This window comes from Ranitomeya variabilis, chromosome 2 (genome assembly GCF_051348905.1).
Source record: "Ranitomeya variabilis isolate aRanVar5 chromosome 2, aRanVar5.hap1, whole genome shotgun sequence".
NCBI classification, from domain to species: Eukaryota; Metazoa; Chordata; class Amphibia; order Anura; family Dendrobatidae; genus Ranitomeya; species Ranitomeya variabilis.
In genome coordinates this window covers 489833884-489856911 of record NC_135233.1, presented here as the reverse complement: position 1 = coordinate 489856911, position 23028 = coordinate 489833884, and the positions used below count along the sequence as shown (strand labels likewise).

General features: G+C 43.3%; 1 protein-coding gene and 1 long non-coding RNA gene across 2 annotated transcripts; one reads left to right on the top strand and one right to left on the bottom strand.

Moving 5' to 3' along the window:
• Nucleotides 1-18930: 18930 nt before the first annotated feature.
• Nucleotides 18931-22015, bottom strand: LOC143809648 (uncharacterized). Its single transcript, XR_013222364.1, has 3 exons — nt 21878-22015; nt 20603-20745; nt 18931-19029 (listed from the first exon to the last, which is right to left on the bottom strand). It is a non-coding gene; the product is annotated as an uncharacterized LOC143809648 (long non-coding RNA).
• On the top strand, nt 20577-22746 carry LOC143809647 (uncharacterized). Its single transcript, XM_077292702.1, has 2 exons — nt 20577-20645; nt 21894-22746. The coding sequence occupies exons 1-2, from the start codon at nt 20588-20590 to the stop codon at nt 22616-22618; spliced, it is 783 nt and encodes a 260-aa protein (XP_077148817.1). The 5' UTR covers nt 20577-20587; the 3' UTR covers nt 22619-22746.
• Nucleotides 22747-23028: the final 282 nt, after the last annotated feature.

The window sequence follows — 23028 nt, the reverse complement described above, 5'->3', positions numbered from 1 at the left end:
AGCCCTTCTGGCACCAACAACCATGCCACGTTCAAAGGCACTCAAATCACCTTTCTTCCCCATACTGATGCTCGGTTTGAACTGCAGGAGATTGTCTTGACCATGTCTACATGCCTAAATGCACTGAGTTGCCGCCATGTGATTGGCTGATTAGAAATTAAGTGTTAACAAGAAGTTGGACAGGTGTACCTAATAAAGTGGCCAGTGAGTGTATGTGTGTGTGTGTGTGTGAGGAAAATGTCTGAAGTCAGCTCACCTAGAATCATTCAGCAGTACATCAGAAATGGGAGGAAATAGGGAGTCCAGCAGCAGCATGATCCATAAAGGTCCATAGTTTATTTTTAGAAAAATAAATGAAATGCAAGACATGCAACCCCTCCACTGTTCCATTAACCCCTTTCTGACCTCGGACGGGATAGTACGTCCGAGGTCAGAACCACCGCCGGAGCCCGCATCAAAGCCGGGACATGTTAGCTGTTTTGAACAGCTGACATGTGACCGCAATAGCGGCGGGTGAAATCGCGATTCACCTGCCGCTATTAAATGAGCGCATCACCGACCCCGTCACATGATCGGGGGTCAGCGATGCTTCTGCATAGTAACCATAGAGGTCCTTGAGACCTCTATGGTTACTGATGCCGGTTTGCTGTGAGCGCCACCCTGTGGTCGGCGCTCATAGCACACCAGCATTTCTGCTGCATAGCAGCAATCTGATGATCGCTGCTATGTAGCAGAGGTGATTGAGTTGTGCCAGCTTCTAGCCTCCTATGGAGGCTATTGAAGCATGACAAAAAAATAAAAAAAAGTAAAACAAAATGTGAAAAAAAATAAAAAAATCTAAAAGTTTAATTTCCCCCCCTTTCACCCCATTCAAAATAAATCAATAAAAAAATCAAACCTACACATGTTTGGTATCGCCGCGTTCAGAATCGCCCAATCTATCAATAAAAAAAAAGCATTAACCTGATCGCTAAACAGCGTAGCGATAAAAAATTTGAAATGCCAGAATTACGTTTTTTTCGTTGCCACGACATTGCATTAAAATGCAATAACGGGCGATCAAAAGAACGTATCTGCACTGAAATGGTGTTATTAAAAACATCAGCTCAGCATGCAAAAAATAAGCCCTCACCCAACCCCAGATCATGAAAAATGGAGAAGCTACGGGTATCGGAAAATGGCACAATTTTTTATTTTTTTTTTTTAGCAAAGTTTGGAATTTTTTTTCACCACTTAGATAAAAAATAACCTAGTCATGTTAGGTGTCTATGAACTCGTAATGACCTGGAGAATCATAAGGGCAGGTCAGTTTTAGCATTTAGTGAACCTAGCAAAAAAGCCAAACAAAAAACAAGTGTGGGATTGCACTTTTTTTGCAATTTCACCTCACTTGGAATTTTTTTCCCGTTTTCTAGTACACAACATGCTAAAACCAATGATGTTTTTCAAAAGTACAACTTGTTTCGCAAAAAAATAAGCCCTCACATGGCCATATTGACGGAAAAATAAAGTTATGGCTCTGGGAAGGAGGGGAGCGAAAAACAAATACGGAAAAATGGAAAATCCCAAGGTCATGAAGGGGTTAAGCTCATCTTATTCACGATGTGCTGTGGCGTTCTTAATGCTAAAATCTTGCTTCATCCCACTTAATGAATTGGGTGCTCCTGGGTCTAACATGCTCCCTCATCAAGTCTGGTGTGAACAATGCCAGTCTTGATGAATTAGGGCCATAATGTAGGATCTGCACTGTTAGTGATGCCATATGCTCTAACACAATAATTTAGGTATTACAATAGGAACATGGCAAAACACTGCACTAAGGAAGTGATTAATCAAGGTTGGTGTTTTTTAAACCAATGCCAGTCTTGATGAATCTGGGCCATAATGTAGGATCTGCAATGTTAGTGATGTCATATGCACGAACACAACAATTTAGGAGTTACATTAAAAACAGCAAAACATTACACTAATGAGGTTTATAGGCCAGTCTTAATCCAGGGTCCACTGGGGTACATGCTCAAAATGCATTAAAAGGAACACAAAATTCCATCTAAAAAAAAACACTTGTAAAATGTAATGTGTCAACGTGTAACCTCCAAGTGATGCAGACTTCTAATAAGGCATCTATGCAAATGTATGGGCCCCTTATTTCAATAAATATTGTTCTTAGATTATTATTATTGTAATAATATATATAGTTTTGTTATATTATTGTAATAATATTGTGCTTCCAATTTACAAGGAGGTTTTTGTGGTGTTCTTACCAACGTTTGCAAAAAAAAAATTGGGACAATTTGAATTTGATAATCTTCACTACCTCTAATCCATTTGACAGTCGTTAAATTATTCCTGTGGACGAAAGGAGGGGTTGACCCAGCTTCCAGAATTTGTTTTGCAAAAAAAAAAACATTTATTTGATAGAAGAAGATGCAAAAAATATGTACAAAAATCAACAAAAAGGACAGCATAGCAGCAACACATTTCAAACACACATGGCGTTCTTTGTCAGAGCTGCAATCTAACTGATCACAAAGACATTTAACTAGTAATTCACCAATAGAAACACGTATAGAAAATCACATGATCAATTAAAAACAACATAACCATCAGGAGTGGATAAAAAACATGTAGAATATATTACTGCCCTGTGCATGTGACCTAGAAAACACTGCCCACATATTGCACCCTAAAAAGTAATAGCTATGCTATGTAACTGTATTGGCGTGTGCAGCGCACCGATACAGTTACATTCTGCGGCAGAGCAGGGAGACACGATCTCCTTGCTCTGCCGCCCGGCCGCTATGGGGCCCTTGAGGAGGAGGTGGGGGGCCCTGTGCCAGCAGTGGGCCCCCCGCCAGTCATCGCAGGGTTACGTTCCCTCTCCCATCATCCCCCTGTCAGCGTCTGACGTCACCAACGCCGACACTGACAGGGGGTCATGATGACGTCAGTACTCGGCTCCCGCTGTCTGGAGATGAGCGGGTGCTCAGAGAACCGCGGGAACAAGGAGGAAGAAAGGTGAGTATTGGATTTTTCTTTATCGGGTGTATTATACTGTACTGGCTGCCTAATAGGGGTGCATTATATTGTACTAGCTGCCTAATGGAGGTGCATTATACTAAACAGACTGCCTAATGAAGGTGCATTATACTATACAGACTGCCTAATGGGGGTGCATTATATTGTACTGGCTGCCTAATGGAGGTGCATTATACTAAACAGGCTGCCTAATGGGGGTGCATTATATTATACAGACTGCCTAATGGAGGTACATTATACTAAACAGACTGCCTAATGAAGGTGCATTATACTATACAGACTGCCTAATGGGGGTGCATTATATTGTACTGGCTGCCTAATGGGGGTGCATTATACAATACAGACTGCCTAATGGGGGTGCATTATACTATACAGACTGCCTAATGGAGGTACATTATACTAAACAGACTGCCTAATGAAGGTGCATTATACTATACAGACTGCCTAATGGGGGTGCCTTATATTGTACTGGCTGCCTAATTGGGGTGCATTATACAATACAGACTGCCTAATGGGGGTGCATTATACTATACAGACTGCCTAATGGAGGTACATTATACTAAACAGACTGCCTAATGAAGGTGCATTATACTATACAGACTGCCTAATGGGGGTGCATTATATTGTACTGGCTGCCTAATGGGGGTGCATTATACAATACAGAATGCCTAATGGCCCGGGGTGCATTATGCTATACAGACTGCCTAATGGGGGTGCATTACATTGTGCTGGCTGCCTAATGGGGGTGCATTATACTATACAGGCTGCCAAATGGGGGTGCATTATATTGTGCTGGCTGCATCAAGCAGTTTGGGGGCTACTAAGGGGTCCGTATACTGTGTGGGGGTACATTACAGTGAGGAGGCATCATGTTATGTATAAGATAGCATCATGCTGTGTATAGGAGAGCTGCACAGGGGGGAGACCCCGGGACATTATTCAACGTTAAGTGGGCACTTATTGTTATAGGGGAACTCAGGTTACTGTGACTATCAAAGGGGCACACAGGGCAATATTACTTTCTATCGAGCAAAATGTGGGCACTGTTATCTAGGGCACTTGCACCCCGCATTACTATATTATAGAGGGTTGCTTTAGAATTTAGAGGGCACAGAGAACAACACAGCAGGCGCAGTATTAGGGACACATACGGCAGCAGCATTGGGGTACTAGTAGGATGAGGAGTTTGTGGAGGTTGGTAACAGATAGTGACGTGCTGAATATATGAGAAGTGAAATGTGTCTTTGTTGTATTCTCTGCAAGCGAGTCCTGGCTAGACAAGTTGTCGTGTCGGTCTGGGCCAGATGGAAAACACCGGAAAAGTGGAAGATTCCATCAAAAAGAACGTCAGCGGTAAGTCACCTTCTGTAAGGGTATGTGCACACGATGCAGATTTAGTGCAGAATTGGTGCAGAACTGCAGCAGATTTTTCTGCTGCAGAAACGCTGCAGAACTGCACTGTGATACTTTGATATGTTCTGCAGGGCTGGTATTTACCACTGAACATATGACGGTAATATCAATATTGCTCTTTGTATAGAGATTATTTTCAGCAACATCACTCTCATCTGCTGAGGTGCTGAGGTTCTCCTCCTCTATTAGAGTCAGCCAGTTGTAATCAAGGTTACCTGGTTAAGGGCCCACTCAAAAGCTTCACCCCCTGAACTAAAACCCTAGCTACCCCTCTGATACTCTCCCTATAGGCCTCCATATAGTATAATGCACATCCCACAGGCATCTATAAACTATAATGTCCTCAACATAGGCCTCTATATATAGCATACTGCACTCGTCATAGACCTTTATACAGTACTAGATTGTGGCCCGATTCTAATGCATCGGGTATTCTAGAATATGCATGTCCCCGTAGTATGTGATTCGCGGCAGACTGTGCCCGTCGCTGATTGGTCGAGGCAACCTTTATGACATCATCGTCGCCATGGCAACCATTATGACATCATCGTCGCCATGCTGTGCCCATCTCTGATTGGTCGAGGCCGCCCGACAAACCGTCGACCACTCCATATAAGGTATGGTCTACAAACCGCCAACCACTCCATATAAGGTATGGTCTACAAACCGCCGACCACTCCATATAAGGTATGGTCTACAAACCGCCGACCACTCCATATAAGGTATGGTCTACAAACCGCCGACCACTCCATATAAGGTATCCTGTTTGTAGACCATACCTTATATGGAGTGATTTCCAGGACAGACAGACAGACAGACAGACAGACAGACAGAAAGACAGACAGACAGACAGACAGACAGACAGACGGAAAAACCCTTAGACAATTATATATATAGATAATGCACTGACTATAGTTCTCCATATAGTATAATACACTCCCCATAGGCCTCCATATAGTATGATACAATCCCTATAGGACTCTATATAGTATACAACACTGTATGATGCCCCCTAAATAGTGTCCATATAGTATAATGCAATCCATTGTCCTCTGTATAGTAAACCGCACTCTACATAGGCCTCCATATATTATAATGCTCTCCCCATAGAGGCCTCTACAGTGTAATACAATTCCCATAGGCCTCCCTATAGTATAATGAATCCCATAGTCTTCCATATACAGGTCCTTCTCAAAAAATTAGCATATAGTGTTAAATTTCATTATTTATCATAATGTAATGATTGCAATTAAACTTTCATATATTATAGATTCATTATCCACCAACTGAAATTTGTCAGGTCTTTTATTGTTTTAATACTGATGATTTTGGCATACAACTCCTGATAACCCAAAAAACCTGTCTCAATAAATTAGCATATCAAGAAAAGGTTCTCTAAGGGTACCGTCACACATTGAAATTTTCATCGCTGCGACGGCACGATCCGTGACGTCGCAGCGATCGTATGAATATCGCTCCAGCGTCGTAGACTGCGGTCACACGTTGCAATCACGGCGCTGGAGCGATGCCGAAGTCCCCGGGTAACCAGGGTAAACATCGGGTAACTAAGCGCAGGGCCGCGTTTAGTAACCCGATGTTTACCCTGGTTACCAGCGTAAACGTAAAAAAACAAACAGTACATACTCACCCGTCGGTGTCCTTCAGGTCCCTTGCCGTCTGCTTCCTGCTCTGAGTGCAGCCGTACAGTGAGAGCAGATCGCAGCACCGCTGTGATCTGCTCTCACTTTCCGGCCGGCACTCAGAGCAGGAAGCAGACGGCAAGGGACCTGAAGGACACCGACGGGTGAGCATGTACGGTTTGTTTTTTTACGTTTACGCTTGTAACCAGGGTAAACATCGGGTTACTAAGCGCGGCCCTGCGCTTAGTTACCCGATGTTTACCCTGGTTACAAGCGAAGACATCGCTGGATCGCTGTCACACACAACGATCCAGCGATGTCAGCGGGTGATCAAGCGACGAAAGAAAGTTCCATACGATCTGCTACGACGTACGATTCTCAGCAGGATCCCTGATCGCTGCTGCGTGTCAGACACTGCGATATCGTAACGATATCGCTAGAACGTCACGAATCGTAACGTCGTAGCGATGGAAATTTCAATGTGTGACGGTACCCTTAACGACCTATTACCCTAATCTTCTGAATCAACTAATTAACTCTAAACACATGCAAAAGATACCTGAGGCTTTTAAAAACTCCCTGCCTGGTTCATTACTCAAAACCCCCATCATGGGTAAGACTAGCGACCTGACAGATGTCAAGAAGGCCATCATTGACACCCTCAAGCAAGAGGGTAAGACCCAGAAAGAAATTTCTCAACAAATAGGCTGTTCCCAGAGTGCTGTATCAAGGCACCTCAATGGTAAGTCTGTTGGAAGGAAACAATGTGGCAGAAAACGCTGTACAACGAGAAGAGGTGACCGGACCCTGAGGAAGATTGTGGAGAAGGACCGATTCCAGACCTTGGGGAACCTGAGGAAGCAGTGGACTGAGTCTGAAACATCCAGAGCCACCGTGCACAGGCGTGTGCAGGAAATGGGCTACAGGTGCCGCATTCCCCAGGTAAAGCCACTTTTGAACCATAAACAGCGGCAGAAGCGCCTGACCTGGGCTACAGAGAAGCAGCACTGGACTGTTGCTAAGTGGTCCCAAGTACTTTTTTCTGATGAAAGCAAATTTTGCATGTCATTCGGAAATCAAGGTACCAGAGTCTGGAGGAAGACTGGGGAGAAGGAAATGCCAAAATGCCTGAAGTCCAGTGTCAAGTACCCACAGTCAGTGATGGTGTGGGGTGCCATGTCAGCTGCTGGTGTTGGTCCACTGTGTTTCATCAAGGGCAGGGTCAATGCAGCTAGCTATCAGGAGATTTTGGAGCACTTCATGCTTCCATCGGCTGAAATGCTTTATGGAGATGAAGATTTCATTTTTCAGCACGACCTGGCACCTGCTCACAGTGCCAAAACCACTGGTAAATGGTTTACTGACCATGGTATTACTGTGCTCAATTGGCCTGCCAACTCTCCTGACCTGAACCCCATAGAGAATCTGTGGGATATTGTGAAGAGAAAGTTGAGAGACGCAAGACCCAACACTCTGGATGAGCTTAAGGCCGCTATTGAAGCATCCTGGGCCTCCATAACATCTCAGCAGTGTCACAGGCTGATTGCCTCCATGCCACGCCGCATTGAAGCAGTCATTTCTGCCAAAGGATTCCCGACCAAGTATTGAGTGCATAACTGAACATTATTATTTGATGGTTTTTTTGTTTGTTATTAAAAAACACTTATTTGATTGGACGGGTGAAATATGCTAATTTATTGAGACAGGTTTTTTGGGTTATCAGGAGTTGTATGCCAAAATCATCAGTATTAAAACAATAAAAGACCTGACAAATTTCAGTTGGTGGATAATGAATCTATAATATATGAAAGTTTAATTGTAATCATTACATTATGGTAAATAATGAAATTTAACACTATATGCTAATTTTTTGAGAAGGACCTGTAGTATAATGCACTCACCCTAGGCCTCCATATAGCATAATTTACTCCCCATAGGCTTCAATATATAGTATAATGTACTCCCCATAGGCCTCTGTATAGTATAATGCACTCCCCATAGGCCTCTATATAGTAAAATGCACTCCTCATTAGCCTCCATATAGCATAATGCATAATGCACTCCTTTTAGGCCTCCATATAGTGTAATGCACTCCCCATAGGCCTTCATATAGTATAATGTACTCTAAATAGGCCTCTATAATAGTATAATGTACTGCTCATAGGCTTCTATATAGTATAATGCACTCCCCATAGGCCTCTATATAGTATAAAACACTCCCCATAGGTCTCTATATAGTATAATGCTCTCTCCATAGGCCTCTATATTGTATAATGCACTCACCATAGGCCTCCACACAGCATAATTCACAACCTATAAAATAAAATACAATACTCACCTCTCTTTCTCGTTCCCCTGCTGCTCTGGTCTGTGCAGCAAGCGATCTAAGCGCCTGCACATCTCAGCACAGCGGGTGCCATGTAGTGACGTAATCACATCTGCTGTCAGTGTCTGTGTCAAAGACGCAGAGGGGAAATCAGTATTTCTGTACATTCTTAATAGTGTGCTGGTATACATAGGGTTTTTTCTAGTTTGTGACACTGTGTAATAATAGTGACATATTGTGTATTTTTGTGTTATGCAAGTTGAGTATTTATTATACTGATCACTTTTTTGATTGTCACAAATAATATTAACAGTTATTAGGTTAGCAGGTATTGAATATTTTACTATGGATCATTTTGGTACGGTTCATTAGTATGGACCTTTTTAAGTGTTTTAACCCCTTAGTGACAGAGCCAATTTGGTACTTAATGACCGAGCCAATTTTTACAATTCTGACCACTGTCACTTGAAGAGGTTATAACTCTGGAACGCTTTATCGGATCCCGCTGATTCTGAGACTGTTTTTTCGTGACATATTGTACTTCAAGATAGTGGTAACATATCTTCGATATTACTTGCGATTATTTATGAAAAAAATGGAAATATGGCGAAAATGTTTAAAATTTTGCAATTTTCAAAATTTGTATTTTTATGCCCTTAAATCAGAGAGATATGTCACGAAAAATAGTTAATAAATAACATTTCCCACATGTCTACTTTACATCAGCACAATTTTGGAAACAAATTTTTTTTTTTGTTAGGGAGTTATAAGGGTTAAAAGTTGACCAGCAATTTCTCATTTTTACAACACCATCTTTTTTTTAGGGACCACATCACCTTTGAAGTCATTTTGAGGGGTCTATATGATAGAAAATAACCAAGTGTGACACCATTCTAAAAACTGCACCCCTCAAGCTGCTCAAAACCACATTCAAGAAGTTTATTAACCCTTTACGTGCTTCAGAGGAACTGAAACAATGTGGAAGAAAAAAATGAACATTTAACTTTTTTTTGCAAACATTTTATTTCAGAACCATTTTTTTTAATTTTCACAAGTGTAAAAACAGAAATTTAACCACAAATTTTGTTGTGCAATTTCTCCTGAGTACGCCGATACCCCATATGTGGAGGTAAACCACTGTTTGGGCGCACCGAAGAGGTTGGAAGAGAAGGAGTGCCGTTTTACTTTTTCAATGTAGAATTGGCTGGAATTGAGATCGGACGTCATGTCGCGTTTGGAGAGCCCCTGATGTGCCTAAACAGTGGAAACCCCCCACAAGTGATACCATTTTGGAAACTAGACCCCTTAAGGAACTTATCTAGATGTGTGGTGAGCACTTTGAACCCCCAAGTGCTTCACAGACGTTTATAACGTAGAGGAGTGAAAATAAAAAAATCGCATTTTTTCTACAAAAATGATCTTTTTGCCTCCAAATTTTTATTTTACCAAGGGTAACAGGAGAAAATGGACCCCCAGAAGTTGTTGTACAATTTGTCTTGAGTACGCCGACACCCCATATGTGGGGGTAAACCACTGTTTGGGCGCATTGCTGAGCTCGGAAGCAAAGGAGCGCCATTTGACTTTTCAATGCAAAATTAACTGGAATTGAGATCGGACGCCATGTCGCGTTTGGAGAGCCCCTGATGTGCCTAAACAGTAGAAACCCCCCACAAGTGACCCCATTTTGGAAACTAGACCACCCATGGAACTTATCTAGATGTGTGGTGAGAACTTTGAATGCCCAAGTGCTTCACAGAAGTTTATAATGCAGAGTCGTAAAAATGAAAAATATTTTTTTTTCCACAAAAAAGATTTTTTAGCCCCCAAGTTTTTATTTTCACAAGGGTAACAAGAGAAATTGGACCACAAAAGTTGTTGTCCAATTTGTCCTGAGTATGCTGGTACCCCATATGTGGGGGTAAACCACTGTTTGGGCACATGGCTGAGCTCGGAAGGGAAGGAGCGCCGTTTTGGAATGCAGACTTTGATAGAATTGTCTGCGGGCGTTATGTTGCGTTTGCAGACCCCTAATGTACCTAAACAGTAGAAACCCCCCACAAGTGACCCCATTTTGGAAAATAGACCCCCCAAGGAACTTATCTAGATATGTGGTGAGAACTTTGAATGCCCATGTGCATCACAGAAGTTTATAATGCAGAGTAGTGAAAATAAAAAATATATTTTTTTCCCACAAAAAAGATTTTTAGCCCCCAAATTTTTATTTTCACAAGGGTAACAAGAGAAATTGGATGCCAATATTTGTTCTCCAATTTGTCCTGAGTATGCTGGTACCCCATATGTGAGGGTAAACCACTGTTTGGGCACACGGCAGAGCTCGGAAGAGAAGGAGTGCCATTTTGGAATGCAGACTTTGATAGAATGGTCTGCGGGCGTTATGTTGCGTTTGCAGATGTACCTAAACAGTAGAAACCCCCCACAAGTGACCCCATTTTGGAAACTAGACCCCCTAAGGAACTTATCTAGATATGTGGTGAGAACTTTGAATGCTCAAGTGCTTCACAGAAGTTTATAAGGCAGAGTAGTGAAAATAAAAAATATTTTTTTTTCCACAAAAAAGATTTTTAGCCCCCAAGTTTTTATTTTCACAAGGGTAACAGGAGAAATTGGACCCCATAAGTTGTTGTCCAATTTATCCCGAGTACGCTGATGCCCCATATGTGGGGGTAAACCACTGTTTGGGCGCACGGCAGAGCTCAGAAGGGAGGGAGCACCATTTGACTTTTTTAGCGCAAAATTGGCTGTCGTGTTTGGAGACCCCCTGATGTACCTAAACAGTGGAAACCCCCCAATTCTAACTCCAACCCTAACCCCAACACACCCCTAACCCTAATCTCAACCCGATCCATAATCCTAATCACAACCCTAACCCCAAAACAGCCCTAATCTCAACCCTAACCATAACCCTAATCAAAACCCTAAATCCAACACACCCCTAATCCTAATCTCAACCCTAACCTCAAACCTAACCCTAATCCCAATACACCCCTAACCCTAATCCCAACCCTAACCTTAACCCTAATCCCAACCCTAACCCTAATCCCAACCCTAATCCCAAACGTAACCCTAATCCCAACCCTAATCCCAAACGTAACCCTAATACCAACCCTAATCCAAACCCTAACCCTAATCCCAACTCTAACCCTAACTTTAGCCCCAACCCTAACCCTAACTTTAGCCCCAACCCTAACCCTAATTTTAGCCCCAACCCTCGCCCTAACCCTAACTTTAGCCCTAACCCTAAATTTAGCCCCAACCCTAACCCTAAATTTAACCCTAACCCTAGCCCTAACTTTAGCCCCAACCCTAACCCTAGCCCTAAGGCTACTTTCACACTTGCGTCGTGTGGCATCCGTCGCAATCCGTTGTTTTGGACAAAAAACGGATCCAGCAAATGTGCCCACAGGATGCCTTTTTTGCCCATAGACTTCTATTGCCGATGGATGGCCACACGTCGCGTCCATCGTGCACTGGATCCGTTGTGTTTTGGCGGACCGTCGTCACAAAAAAGTTCAATGTAACCTTTTTTGTGTACGTCGCGTCCGCCATTTCCACGCATGCGTGGCCGTAACTCTGCCCCCTCCTCCCCAGGACATAGACTGGGCAGCGGATGCGTTGAAAAACTGCATCCGCTGCCCACGTTGTGCACAATTTTCACAACGTGCGTTGGTACGTCGGGCCGACGCATTGCGACCGCCCCGTACCGACGCAAGTGTGAAAGAAGCTTAAGGCTACTTTCACACTAGCTTCGTACTCGGCCCGTCGCAGTGTGTCGGGCCAACGTACCGACGCTAGCGTTGTTTGTAAGCGCCGCACAACGGGTGCAGCGGATGCTGTTTTTCAACACATCCGCTGCCCCATTGTGAGGTGCGGGGAGGCGGGGGCGGCGTTCCGGCCGCGCATGCGTGGTCGAAAATGGCGGACACGTCGCACAAAAAACCGTTACATGTAGCGTTTTTTTGTGCCGACGGTCTGCCAAAGCACGACGCATCCGTTGCACGACGGATGCGACGTGTGGCAATCAGTCGCAATGTGTCGCTAATGCAAGTCAATGGAGAAAAAAGGCATCCTGCAAGCACATTTGCAGGATGCGTTTTTTCTCCAAAACGGCGCATTGCGACGGAAGCCAAAAAACGCTAGTGTGAAAGTAGCCTAACCCTAGCCCTAACCCTAACCCTAAATTTAGCCCCAACCCTAACCCTAAATTTAGCCCCAACCCCAACCCTAACCCTAGCCCTAACCCTATCCCTAACCCTAATTTTAGCCCCAACTCGTCTCTCCTGCGGGCCGGCAGATGGCAGCAGATGGCGGGCGCACTGCGCATGCGCCCGCCATTTTCTTTCCCGAGGAAGAAGCCGGCCGGCAGGAGGAGACGCAGGAGGACCCAGGGACACCGGTAAGTATGATAGGGTCCCGAATCCCCCTATTTCTCTGTCCTCTGATGTGCGATCACATCAGAGGACAGAGAATTACAGATCGCTTTTTTTTTTTTTTTCTTTTTGCGGTCGCCGGTAAACAGTTAATTACCGGCGATCGCAAAACAGGGGTCGGTAAAAACCGACCCCGATCATGTTCTTTGGGGTCTCGGCTACCCCCGGCAGCCGAGACCCCAAAGATCTTCCGGGGGCCGGGCGGCGGGCGCACTGCGCATGCGCCCGCCATATTTTCCCCGGAAAAAGATGGAGGCGCCTATCGGGAGCCACGAGGAGCACCGGGGGAGATAGGTGAGTATTGGGGGGGTATCGAGGGCCATCGGGGACCCTATTTCTCTGTCCTCCGATGTGCGATCCCATCGGAGGACAGAGAAATTAAATGGCAAATCGCTTTTTTTTATTTGTTGCAACCGCCGGTAAACGGTTAATTACCAGCGATCGCAACTCGGGGGTCGGTAAAAACCCCCCGAATCATGTTCAGCACTAGTTTACAAAATGGGGTCACTTGTGGGGGTTTCTATTGTTTAGGCACAACAAGGGCTCTGCAAATGCAACATGATGCCCGCAGACCGTTCCATCAAAGTCTGCATTTTAAAACGTCACTACTTCCCTTCCGAGCCCCAATGTGTGCCCAAACAGTGGTTCCCCTTCACATATGGGGTACCAGCGTACTCAGGACAAACTGCCCAAAAACTTTTAAGGTCCAATTTCTCCTGTTACTCTTGAGAAAATAAAAAATTGAGGCTAAATAATTTTTAAGGAAAAAAAAGAATTTTTATTTTTATGACTCTGTGTTATAAACTTCTGTGAAGCACTTGGGGGTTCAAAGTGCTCACCACACATCTAGATAAGTTCCTTAAGGGGTCTAGTTTCCAAAATGGTGTCACTTGTGTGGGGTTTCCACTGTTTAGGCACATCAGGGGCTCTCCAAACGCGACATGGCGTCCGATCCCAATTCCAGCCAATTCTGCAATGAAAAAGTCAAATGGTGCTCCTTCCCTTTCGAGTTCTGCCGTGCACCCAAATAGTGGTTTACTCCCACATATGGGGTATCGGTGAACTCCGGACAAATTGCACAACAACTATGGGGGTCTAATTTCTCCTGTTATCATTGTGAAAATAAAAATTTTGGGGTGAAAAGATAATTTTTGTGGAAAAAATAGGATTTTTTATTTTCACAGCTCTACGTTATAAACTTCGGTGAAGCACTTGGGGATTCAAAGTGCTCACCATACATCAAGATAAGTTCCTTAAGGGGTCTAGTTTCAAAAATGGCGTCACTTGTGGGGTTTCCACTGTTTAGGCACATTGGGGGCTCTCCAAACGCGACATGGCATCCGTTCTCATTTCCAGCCAATTCTGCATTAAAAAGGTCAAACAGCGCTCCTTCCCTTCCAAGCTCAGCCGTGCACACAAACAGTAGTTTACCCTCACATATGGAGTATCGGCATATTCAGGAGAAATTCCACACAAAAAATTGTGGTTCACTTTCTCTTTTGACCCTTGTGAAAATAAAAAAAATTGGTTCTGAAGAAAAATGTTTGTAAAGAAAGTTAAATGTTAATTTTTTCCTTCCATATTGCTTCAGTTCCTGCGAAGCACATAAAGGGTTAAGAAACTTCTTGAATGTGGTTTTGAGCACCTTGAGGGGTGCAATTTTTAGAATGGTGTCACTTTTGGGTATTTTCAGTCATTTACACCCCTCAAAGTGATTTTAAAGGGAACCTGTCACCACGTTTTTGGAAGATGGGATAAAAATAGCGTTAAATAGGGGCAGAGGTGGGCATTACATTAGTGTGTTTGTTATGCGTTTATTACCCACCTAAGTTGCCGAAATACCTTTGCAAAGTCTCCGTTTTCGCCTGTCAATCAGGCTGGTCTGGTCAAAAGGGCGTCTTGTCTTCCCCCAGATTTTGCGTAGTTTTCCGTTGGTGGCGTAGTGGTGTGCGCATGCCCAAAGTCCTGAATCCTCTGCCATGGGATTTAAAAGAGCGCGCTGTTCGTTTTCATTGGTGATCGGTGGGCGCGGCCATCTTCCTTTGGCCGCGCGTGCGCAGAAGCGGCGCTCTGCTGGCCGCGGCTTCAGGAAAATGGCCGCGGGATGCCGCGCGTGCGCAGATGGATATCGCGGCGGCCATTTTCCTGAAGCCGCGGCCAGCAGAGCGCCGCTTCTGCGCACGCGCGGCCAAAGGAAGATGGCCGCGCCCACCGATCACCAATGAAAACGAACAGCGCGCTCTTTTAAATCCCCTGGCAGAGGATTCGGGACCTTGGGCATGCGCACACCACTACGCCACCAACGGAAAACTACGCAAAATCTGGGGGAAGACAACGCCCTTTTGACCAGACCAGCCTGATTGACAGGCGAAAACGGAGACTTTGCAAAGGTATTTCGGCAACTTAGGTGGGTAATAAACGCATAACAAACACACTAATGTAATGCCCACCTCTGCCCCTATTTAACGCTATTTTTATCCCATCTTCCAAAAACGTGGTGACAGGTTCCCTTTAAATGTGAGATGGTCCTTAAAAAAAATGGTTTTGTAAATTTTGTTGTAAAAATGAGAAATCGCTGGTCAACTTTTAACCCTTATAACTTCCTAACACAAAAAATGTTGTTTGCAAAATTGTGTTGATGTAAAGTAGACATGTGCGAAATGTTATTCGTTAAGTATTTTGTGTGACATATCTCTCTGATTTAAGGTCATAAAAATTTAAATTTTGAAAATTGCTAAAATTTAAAAATTTTCGCAATATTTCTGTTTTTTTCATAAATAAACGCAAGTAATATTGAAGAAATTTTACCACTAACAAGAACTACAATTTGTCATGAAAAAAGAGTCTCAGAATCAGTGGGATCCGTTAAAGTTTTCCTGAGTTATGACAGTGATAATAATTGTAAAATTGGCCTAGTCATTAAGCTGCAAATTGGATATGTCACTAAGGGGTTAAATGTCAAGTGGGCACTTAAGAAGTATTATTTTTTATAGGGGCTCTAATACCGTAGCTATCAGGTGGTAGAGGATACTGAACCGGCTGTCAGTCAGGGTCAGGGGCGAAGTTACAGCTCCTGCTCTCTATACACAGAGCGGTGACTGATACCGTGCCTGCACTGCCTCTATGACTGGAAGAGCGAGGCTGCCGGGAGGAATAAACTTAATTTCCTCCTGGCAGTGAGCATGAGCTATTAGGCTATGTGTTCACATTTCGGATTTGTGTGCGGATTTTTCTGCACCGTTTTTGGATTTACCGCGGATTTCCTGCGTTTTTTGTGCGGATTTCACCTGCGGTTTTACACCTGTGGATTCCTATTGTGGAGCAGGTGTAAGGCTATGTGCACACGTTGCAGATTGTATGTGTTTTTGCCGCATTTTTTCTCAGTGAAATCGCGGTGAAAACGCATGCCCAAGACAGCCCATTGAATTAAATGGGATTCCGCAATGCTGTGCTAATGCTGCGGCGGAATCGCATCGCAGAAAAATACACAGCATGCTCATTCTTTGTGTGGAATCACGGCGATGCCACCCACATAGGAATGTGTGGAATCACGGCTATGCCCACCATGCGTAAAGTGAGCGCTTCATGTGTGGTGGTACCTGGATCTAGAGGAGAGGACACTCTCCTCCAGGCCCTTGGGAACCATATTTCTGTTAAAAAAATAATTAAAATAAAAAATATTTATATACTTACCTTCCGATGGCCTCCAGAGTCCTCCCGCCTCTCAGTGATGCACACGGTGGCTTCCGTTCCCAGTGTTGCATTGCGCGACCGTGATGTCACAAAGTTCCTTCGCGCAATGTATCCCGGGGAACGGAAGCCGCGGGAGCGCCGCTGAGGAGATCGGGGGCCGTCGGAAGGTGAGAATAACCTTTTTTTTTTCTTATTTTTAACATGCTATCTTTTACTATTGATGCTGCATAGGTAGCATCAATAGTAAAAAGTTGGTCACACTTTTTAAGCACTATACTTAACAAGTGTGACCAAACTGTCAATCAGTATTCCAAGCGATGCTACAGATCGCATGGAAAATGCTAGCATTCTGCAAGCTAATTACGCTTGCAGAACGCTAGTGTTTAGTGGCAAAACGCATGCCAATTCTGCATGCGCTATACCCGGCAGGGAGTTGCAGAATCGCCACGGAAATTTCCGCAGCAATTCTGCAACGTGTGCACATAGCCTAAAACGATGCGGAATCCGCACAAAGAATTGACATGCTGCAGAAAATACAATGCAGCTTTTCTGCGTGGTATTTTCCGCACCATGGGCACTGCGAATTTGGTTTTCCATAGATTTACATGGTGCTTTAAACCGTATGGAAAACTGCTGCAAATCCGCAGCGGCCAATCTGCTGCGGATCCACAACCAAATCCACAACGTGTGCACATACACTTATACTGTGTTTTGGGGAGTAATGGGAACATCATTCTATGTATAGGGCAGCTCTGCTAGACATCATACTGTATGTATGGGAGCTGCGGGCCCTTCATATTTTATATAAGGGAAATGTGGGCCCACCATACTGTGTATAGAGGAGCTGTGGGGGCATTATACTGTGTTTAAGGGAGCGGTTGGATCATTATACTGTGTACAGGGGAACTGTGGGGGAGATCATACTGTATGTATGGGAGCTGTGGGCCCATCACACTGTGTATAAGGCAGCTGTGGGCCCACCATATTGTGTATAGAGAAGCTGTGGGGGCTTTATACTGTGTATAAGGGAGCATTTGACTCATTATACTTTGAACAGGGGAACTGTGGTTGACATCATACTGTATGTACAGGAGCTGTGGGCCCACCATACTGTGTATAGGGGAGCTGTGAAGGCATTATACTGTATATAAGGGAGCTGTTGGCCAATTATAATGTATATAGTGGAGCTCTGGGGGACATAATACTCTCTAGAGTGTAGCTCTGTCAGCATTATACTGTGTATAGGGGAGCTTTGGGCTCATCATACTGTGTATAGGGGAACAGTGGGCTCATCATACTGTGTATAGGGGAGCAGTGGGCTCATCATACTGTGTATAGGGGAGCAGTGAGCTCATCATACTGTGTATAGGGGAGCTGTGGGCTCATTATACAGTGTATAGGGAACCTGTGGGCCCACCAAACTGTGCATAGTGGAGTTATACATGAGGGTACTTAGGGGACATTATTAAATGTTAAATAGGCACTTAAGCATTATTGTTACAGGGGCACTCAAAGTCTTGTGACCATCAAAGTTGCATATTGGGTATTATTACTTTTTAGGGACAAAATATGGAGGGCACTAGCACCGGGAATTTATATTTTCTAAGGGTGAATTTTACTATCAAGAGTGTTGGCAGTATTATGTGGGGCGGTAAGAGGAGCCGTTATTGTACCACACAGCAGGGGCTGTACGACACATACGGCACTAATGGCTCAGTATTGGGGCATCAGCAGAATGAGTAGTTTGGGCAGGTTGGCAATAGATGGGGACAGTGCTGGAAATGTGAGATGTCAGATGTGTCTTTCTTGTTATCTCTGCAGACGAGTCCTGGCTGGAGAAGTTGTCATGTTGGTCTGGGCCAGATGGAAAAGATGGGAAAAGTGAACGACATCATCAGAAAGAATGTAAGCGGTAAGTCACTATCTGCAACTGTGGTCACTATATGATGGTAATATCAGTGTTCGTTTTTGTATATAGATTTATTTTCAATCACAGCGCGATCACCCGGTGATGTTCCCCTATACTCACTATTAAGGAGCGCCACTGCAGCTGTAGTCAAGATTATCTGGGTGAGGCCCCCCACAAGCTGAAACCCTAGCTATGCCTCTGAGTGTAATTAGTACATATGAATTAATTACACCTTTATTCTGCTGTATTGTTGCTTGTTGTTAATGTAATCAACGCACTTTGGGCTAAAACAGGCACATCAAATTCTGATCTTGGTAAATTCCCTCTTTGGCGTTTTATAGCTTAATCTGTATTTTTTCTAGTTATCTTTTAACAGTTGCAAAACCAAACACTTGTAGCACAACTAACGTACAGACCCCCACACCCATGTCTGCATTTCACATGCAAATGACGTATTTTCTTACCTTGGAGTTTGTGTTCCTTTCAATTTTAAACATTCACCTTTGTGATAGCATTAGCTTTTCCAAAAACATTCAGGGTATAAAGTCTCCAAGATAATATCTTTAAGGACAAAAAAAGACAATTTAATCACAAACTCAATTGAACAATCCGAATATTGCATTCAATGTTAGGCTACGTTCACATTTGCGTTGTGCGCCGCTGTGTCGGCGACGCAACGCACAACGCAAACAAAAACGCAACAAAACGCACGCTAAAACGCTGCGTTTTGCGACGCATGCGTCCTTTTTTGCCGAAAGTTGGACGCAAAAAAAATGCAACTTGTTGCGTTCTCTGCGCCCAACGCTTGCGGCCATGCGTCGCAAAACGCAGCACAACGCATGTCCATGCGCCCCCATGTTAAATATAGGGGCGCATGACGCATGCGGCGACGCTGCGGCGCCCGACGCTGCGGCGCCGAACGCTAATGTGAACGTAGACAAGCAAAAAAAGGACGCATGCGTCACAAAACGCTGCGTTGTGCATGCGTTCACATTTGCGTTATGCGTTGCGTCGCCGACGCTGCGGCGCACAACGCAAATGTGAACGTAGCCTTACAATGTTATCTGCTCAGTTTAAGATTTCTGGGGTTTAAAAGATAAATGCAACATATACAGTAAAGTTTCCATTGTAGGCTAATGTTCCTGTTTTTAATGTCTGACCTTTCATCATGTGTACAGACACCAGTCTAGGACCTCTAAAGAGATATTTCCCAGATAGTAAGTCATGGGGGTAGTAGGGTGGGGAAGGTTCTGCTGTATTTTCAACAATTCCAATTGCACGGTGTACGCTGCTGTATTAGGAAAAATTTGACCAACTTAGCTCATGAAAATGTTTCATTTTCATGTTCCAAGGATTTAAAATAATGTGAAGCAAATGTGAGTTCAAAATGGTCCCTACATAATGAATTAATCTAGGCATGGGATCACTTCTGGGGGTTCAGAATACTTTGAGGGTGCAGTTTGTAAAATGGTCGTATTTGAGGGTTTTCTAACATACAGAAAAATCAAAGTCATTTCAAATGTGAACAGGTCCCATAAGAAAATAGTTTTGAACTTGTTGTAAGAAATGAAACTTACCACATGAAGTGACTCATACCAAATTTACAAAATAGGAACAAACCGTTATGTCCATGAACCCCTTGCTGACATGGCAATTTTCCATTTTTGCGTTTCCTCTTTATCCTCTTTTTCTTCCGAGAGCCTTCACTTTTTTTCTTAACATATACTACATGTGCCTATATGAAGGCTTGTTTTTTTTTTCTTTGTAGTTTTGAATGACACCATTCATTTTATCATGTAACACACTGGAAAGCGGGGAGAAAATTCCAAGTGCAACAAAACTGAGAAAAAAGTAGTATTCCACATTTGTGTTTGGGGGTTTGTAGTTTTTTATGTACCATGTTTACTATATGGTAAAATGGACCTGGCGGTATGATGTTACTATGTAACCATTAGCGTCATTTGCATTAGAATGTGATAACATTGTGTTTGTACAAGAGGGCGGAGCTATTACCAATCACTGACTCCCTCCCCAAAGGTAGTGTCACCGTCCTATATAAAGAGGCCTCCTCCATCTGCTCCTCACTTCTTACCTGTAGTCATACAGCAGCAGGACCACAATGCAGGCCACTTACCTTCTCCTCCTCTGCTGCGTGACCCGCATATTGTCCGCTCCTGGTAAGTCCAGCTCCATTATGTGTATCTATCCTCTTGTCTTACAGCTTCTTAGTAGATGTAATATTTATACCATAGTATTATATGCTCTAGTGGTGTAATCCTGTAAGAATATAAGTCCAGCATCAAAGTCTTCACTTAATTATACAATCCTATACACAATGTTCCATTATATGTATGTATTGCCAGACTTCTTATGGTGCATTCTGTGTGGACAGAATATAATTATTCTTGTCAGCACATGTCCATTTTACAAAGGACGATGTGCTGCCGAGAATGATGATTTTTAGCTTTCAGCGCAGCTTTGACTGCATTGTCTGAATGCAACATAAAAATAAAGGGCAAATGTAAGGCTGACCCAGGGGTGGCTGGAAAACTAAACAGAACCAGATAATTAATGTGTTTTTTTTATATTTGATATCCTGGGACCCAGTACTAATTTATAATGGGATCCCAAACTATTATGAGTGATACAAAGGGGCAGATTCATTAAGACTTGTGTGCTCAATGAACTGTTCGCTGGAGCACAATGTGCAAAATTCCTTCCACTAAACTATTGCATGCATCTCCTCATGTGTTTGTTTCCTTTTTGTACCTTACTGGAAATGCTACTCCAGTCAGCGACTGCAGTAACCCTTCTGGTGTAAAAATCACCAGTACTTTTAGTTAACTTCATGGGCAGACACAGCTATACCCTGTCCTACAAAGAGTCCGTCCTAGCTCTGGCTATTTTTGCAGAGCTGATTCAAACTGGTTGGAAACACCAAAATTTGGAAATTTTTGTTCCAAAATTTTGTGCGTTTTCAAGGAATTTTACACCAGTATTCTGGCATAAGACATTGATGAATCACCTCCTTAGCATTACTCTCTTTACTAAGCAAAGTATTTAGCTATGAAAATAGTCTAAAACAAGTAGAGCAAAAGAAAGCTTAGATATACAGTATATGTCAATGTACACTGGCTATAAGGCGGCATAAGGAACAGAATGGCTGGCTTCTTGCGTGTCTACCATGTTATCACATGCAGCATTGTGATACATTTACTGCACTTAGAGACATTTTCACAAACTAATAAATTCAATCTCTTCCAGTATCTATAACTTTTACAACATGAAGAAGCCCGGCACATTGTATTTCTTAACACACACACAAGTGCTTTGAGACTAAACTGACTGTTATTTTTGTAGTTCTTTTTTTCTGCTGTTTACTAATTAATTATGAAAGGATGCTAACTACCAATCTTTTTTTCTAGTTTTTGAAGGATCTGGATTAGGATCTGGCCAGGAATTTGGCATTGCCATCGCTCAAGATGAAGGATCTGGCATTGTAATCATTCCAGAAGAAGGATCTGGTGCAATAATCGGTCAAGATGAAGGATCTGGCATTGTAATCACTCCAGAAGAAGGATCTGGTGCAGTAATCGCTCAAGATGAAGGATCTGGCATTGTAATTATTCCAGAAGAAGGATCTGGTGCAATAATCGGTCAAGATGAAGGATCTGGCGTTGTAATCACTCCAGAAGAAGGATCGGGTGCAGTAATCGCTCAAGATGAAGGATCTGGTATTGTCATCACTCCAGAGGAAGGATCTGGTGCAGTAATCGCTCAAGATGAGGGATCTGGCATTGTAATCACTCCAGAAGAAGGATCTGGTGCAGTAATTGCTCAAGATGAAGGATCTGGCATTGTAATCACTCCAGAAGAAGGATCTGGTGCAGTAATTGCTCAAGATGAAGGATCTGGCATTGTAATCACTCCAGAAGAAGGATCTGGTGCAGTAATTGCTCAAGATGAAGGATCTGGCATTGTAATCGCACCAGAAGAAGGATCTGGTGCAGTAATTGCTCAAGATGAAGGATCTGGCATTGTAGTCACTCCAGAAGAAGGATCTGGTGCAGTAATTGCTCAAGATGAAGGATCTGGCATTGTAATCATTCCAGAAGAAGGATCAGGCTTCAGTTCTTTCTCTAAAAAATAATATCAGAAAATCTATTTTCGTCCAGGAATTATGGAGAAGCCCCATCTTATGTTTGTTCGTGTGCTTTGTGCTTTTATGTGTTTTGTTTACGTACCTAATTCAACAAATCCTTTAAAAAATTGAAGTAATCCAATTTGCACTATAGTCATGCATTTGTCATGTGCCTTGTTTCCAGTCAACAGTTGAAAGAGATTTACAGTAAACTTGTATTTTTTGTAATAAATTATATCTTTTATTTTATACAGCATTGTTGTTTGCATGAATTGTATTACTGTATATAGTTGTCTATAAGTCGACCATAGTATAAGCCGAGGCACCTAATTTTGCCACAACAAACTGGGAAAACTTATTAACTAGAGTATACGCCAGGTATGCATTTTCCTCTCATCCCTGTCCTTTTATGCATGGTT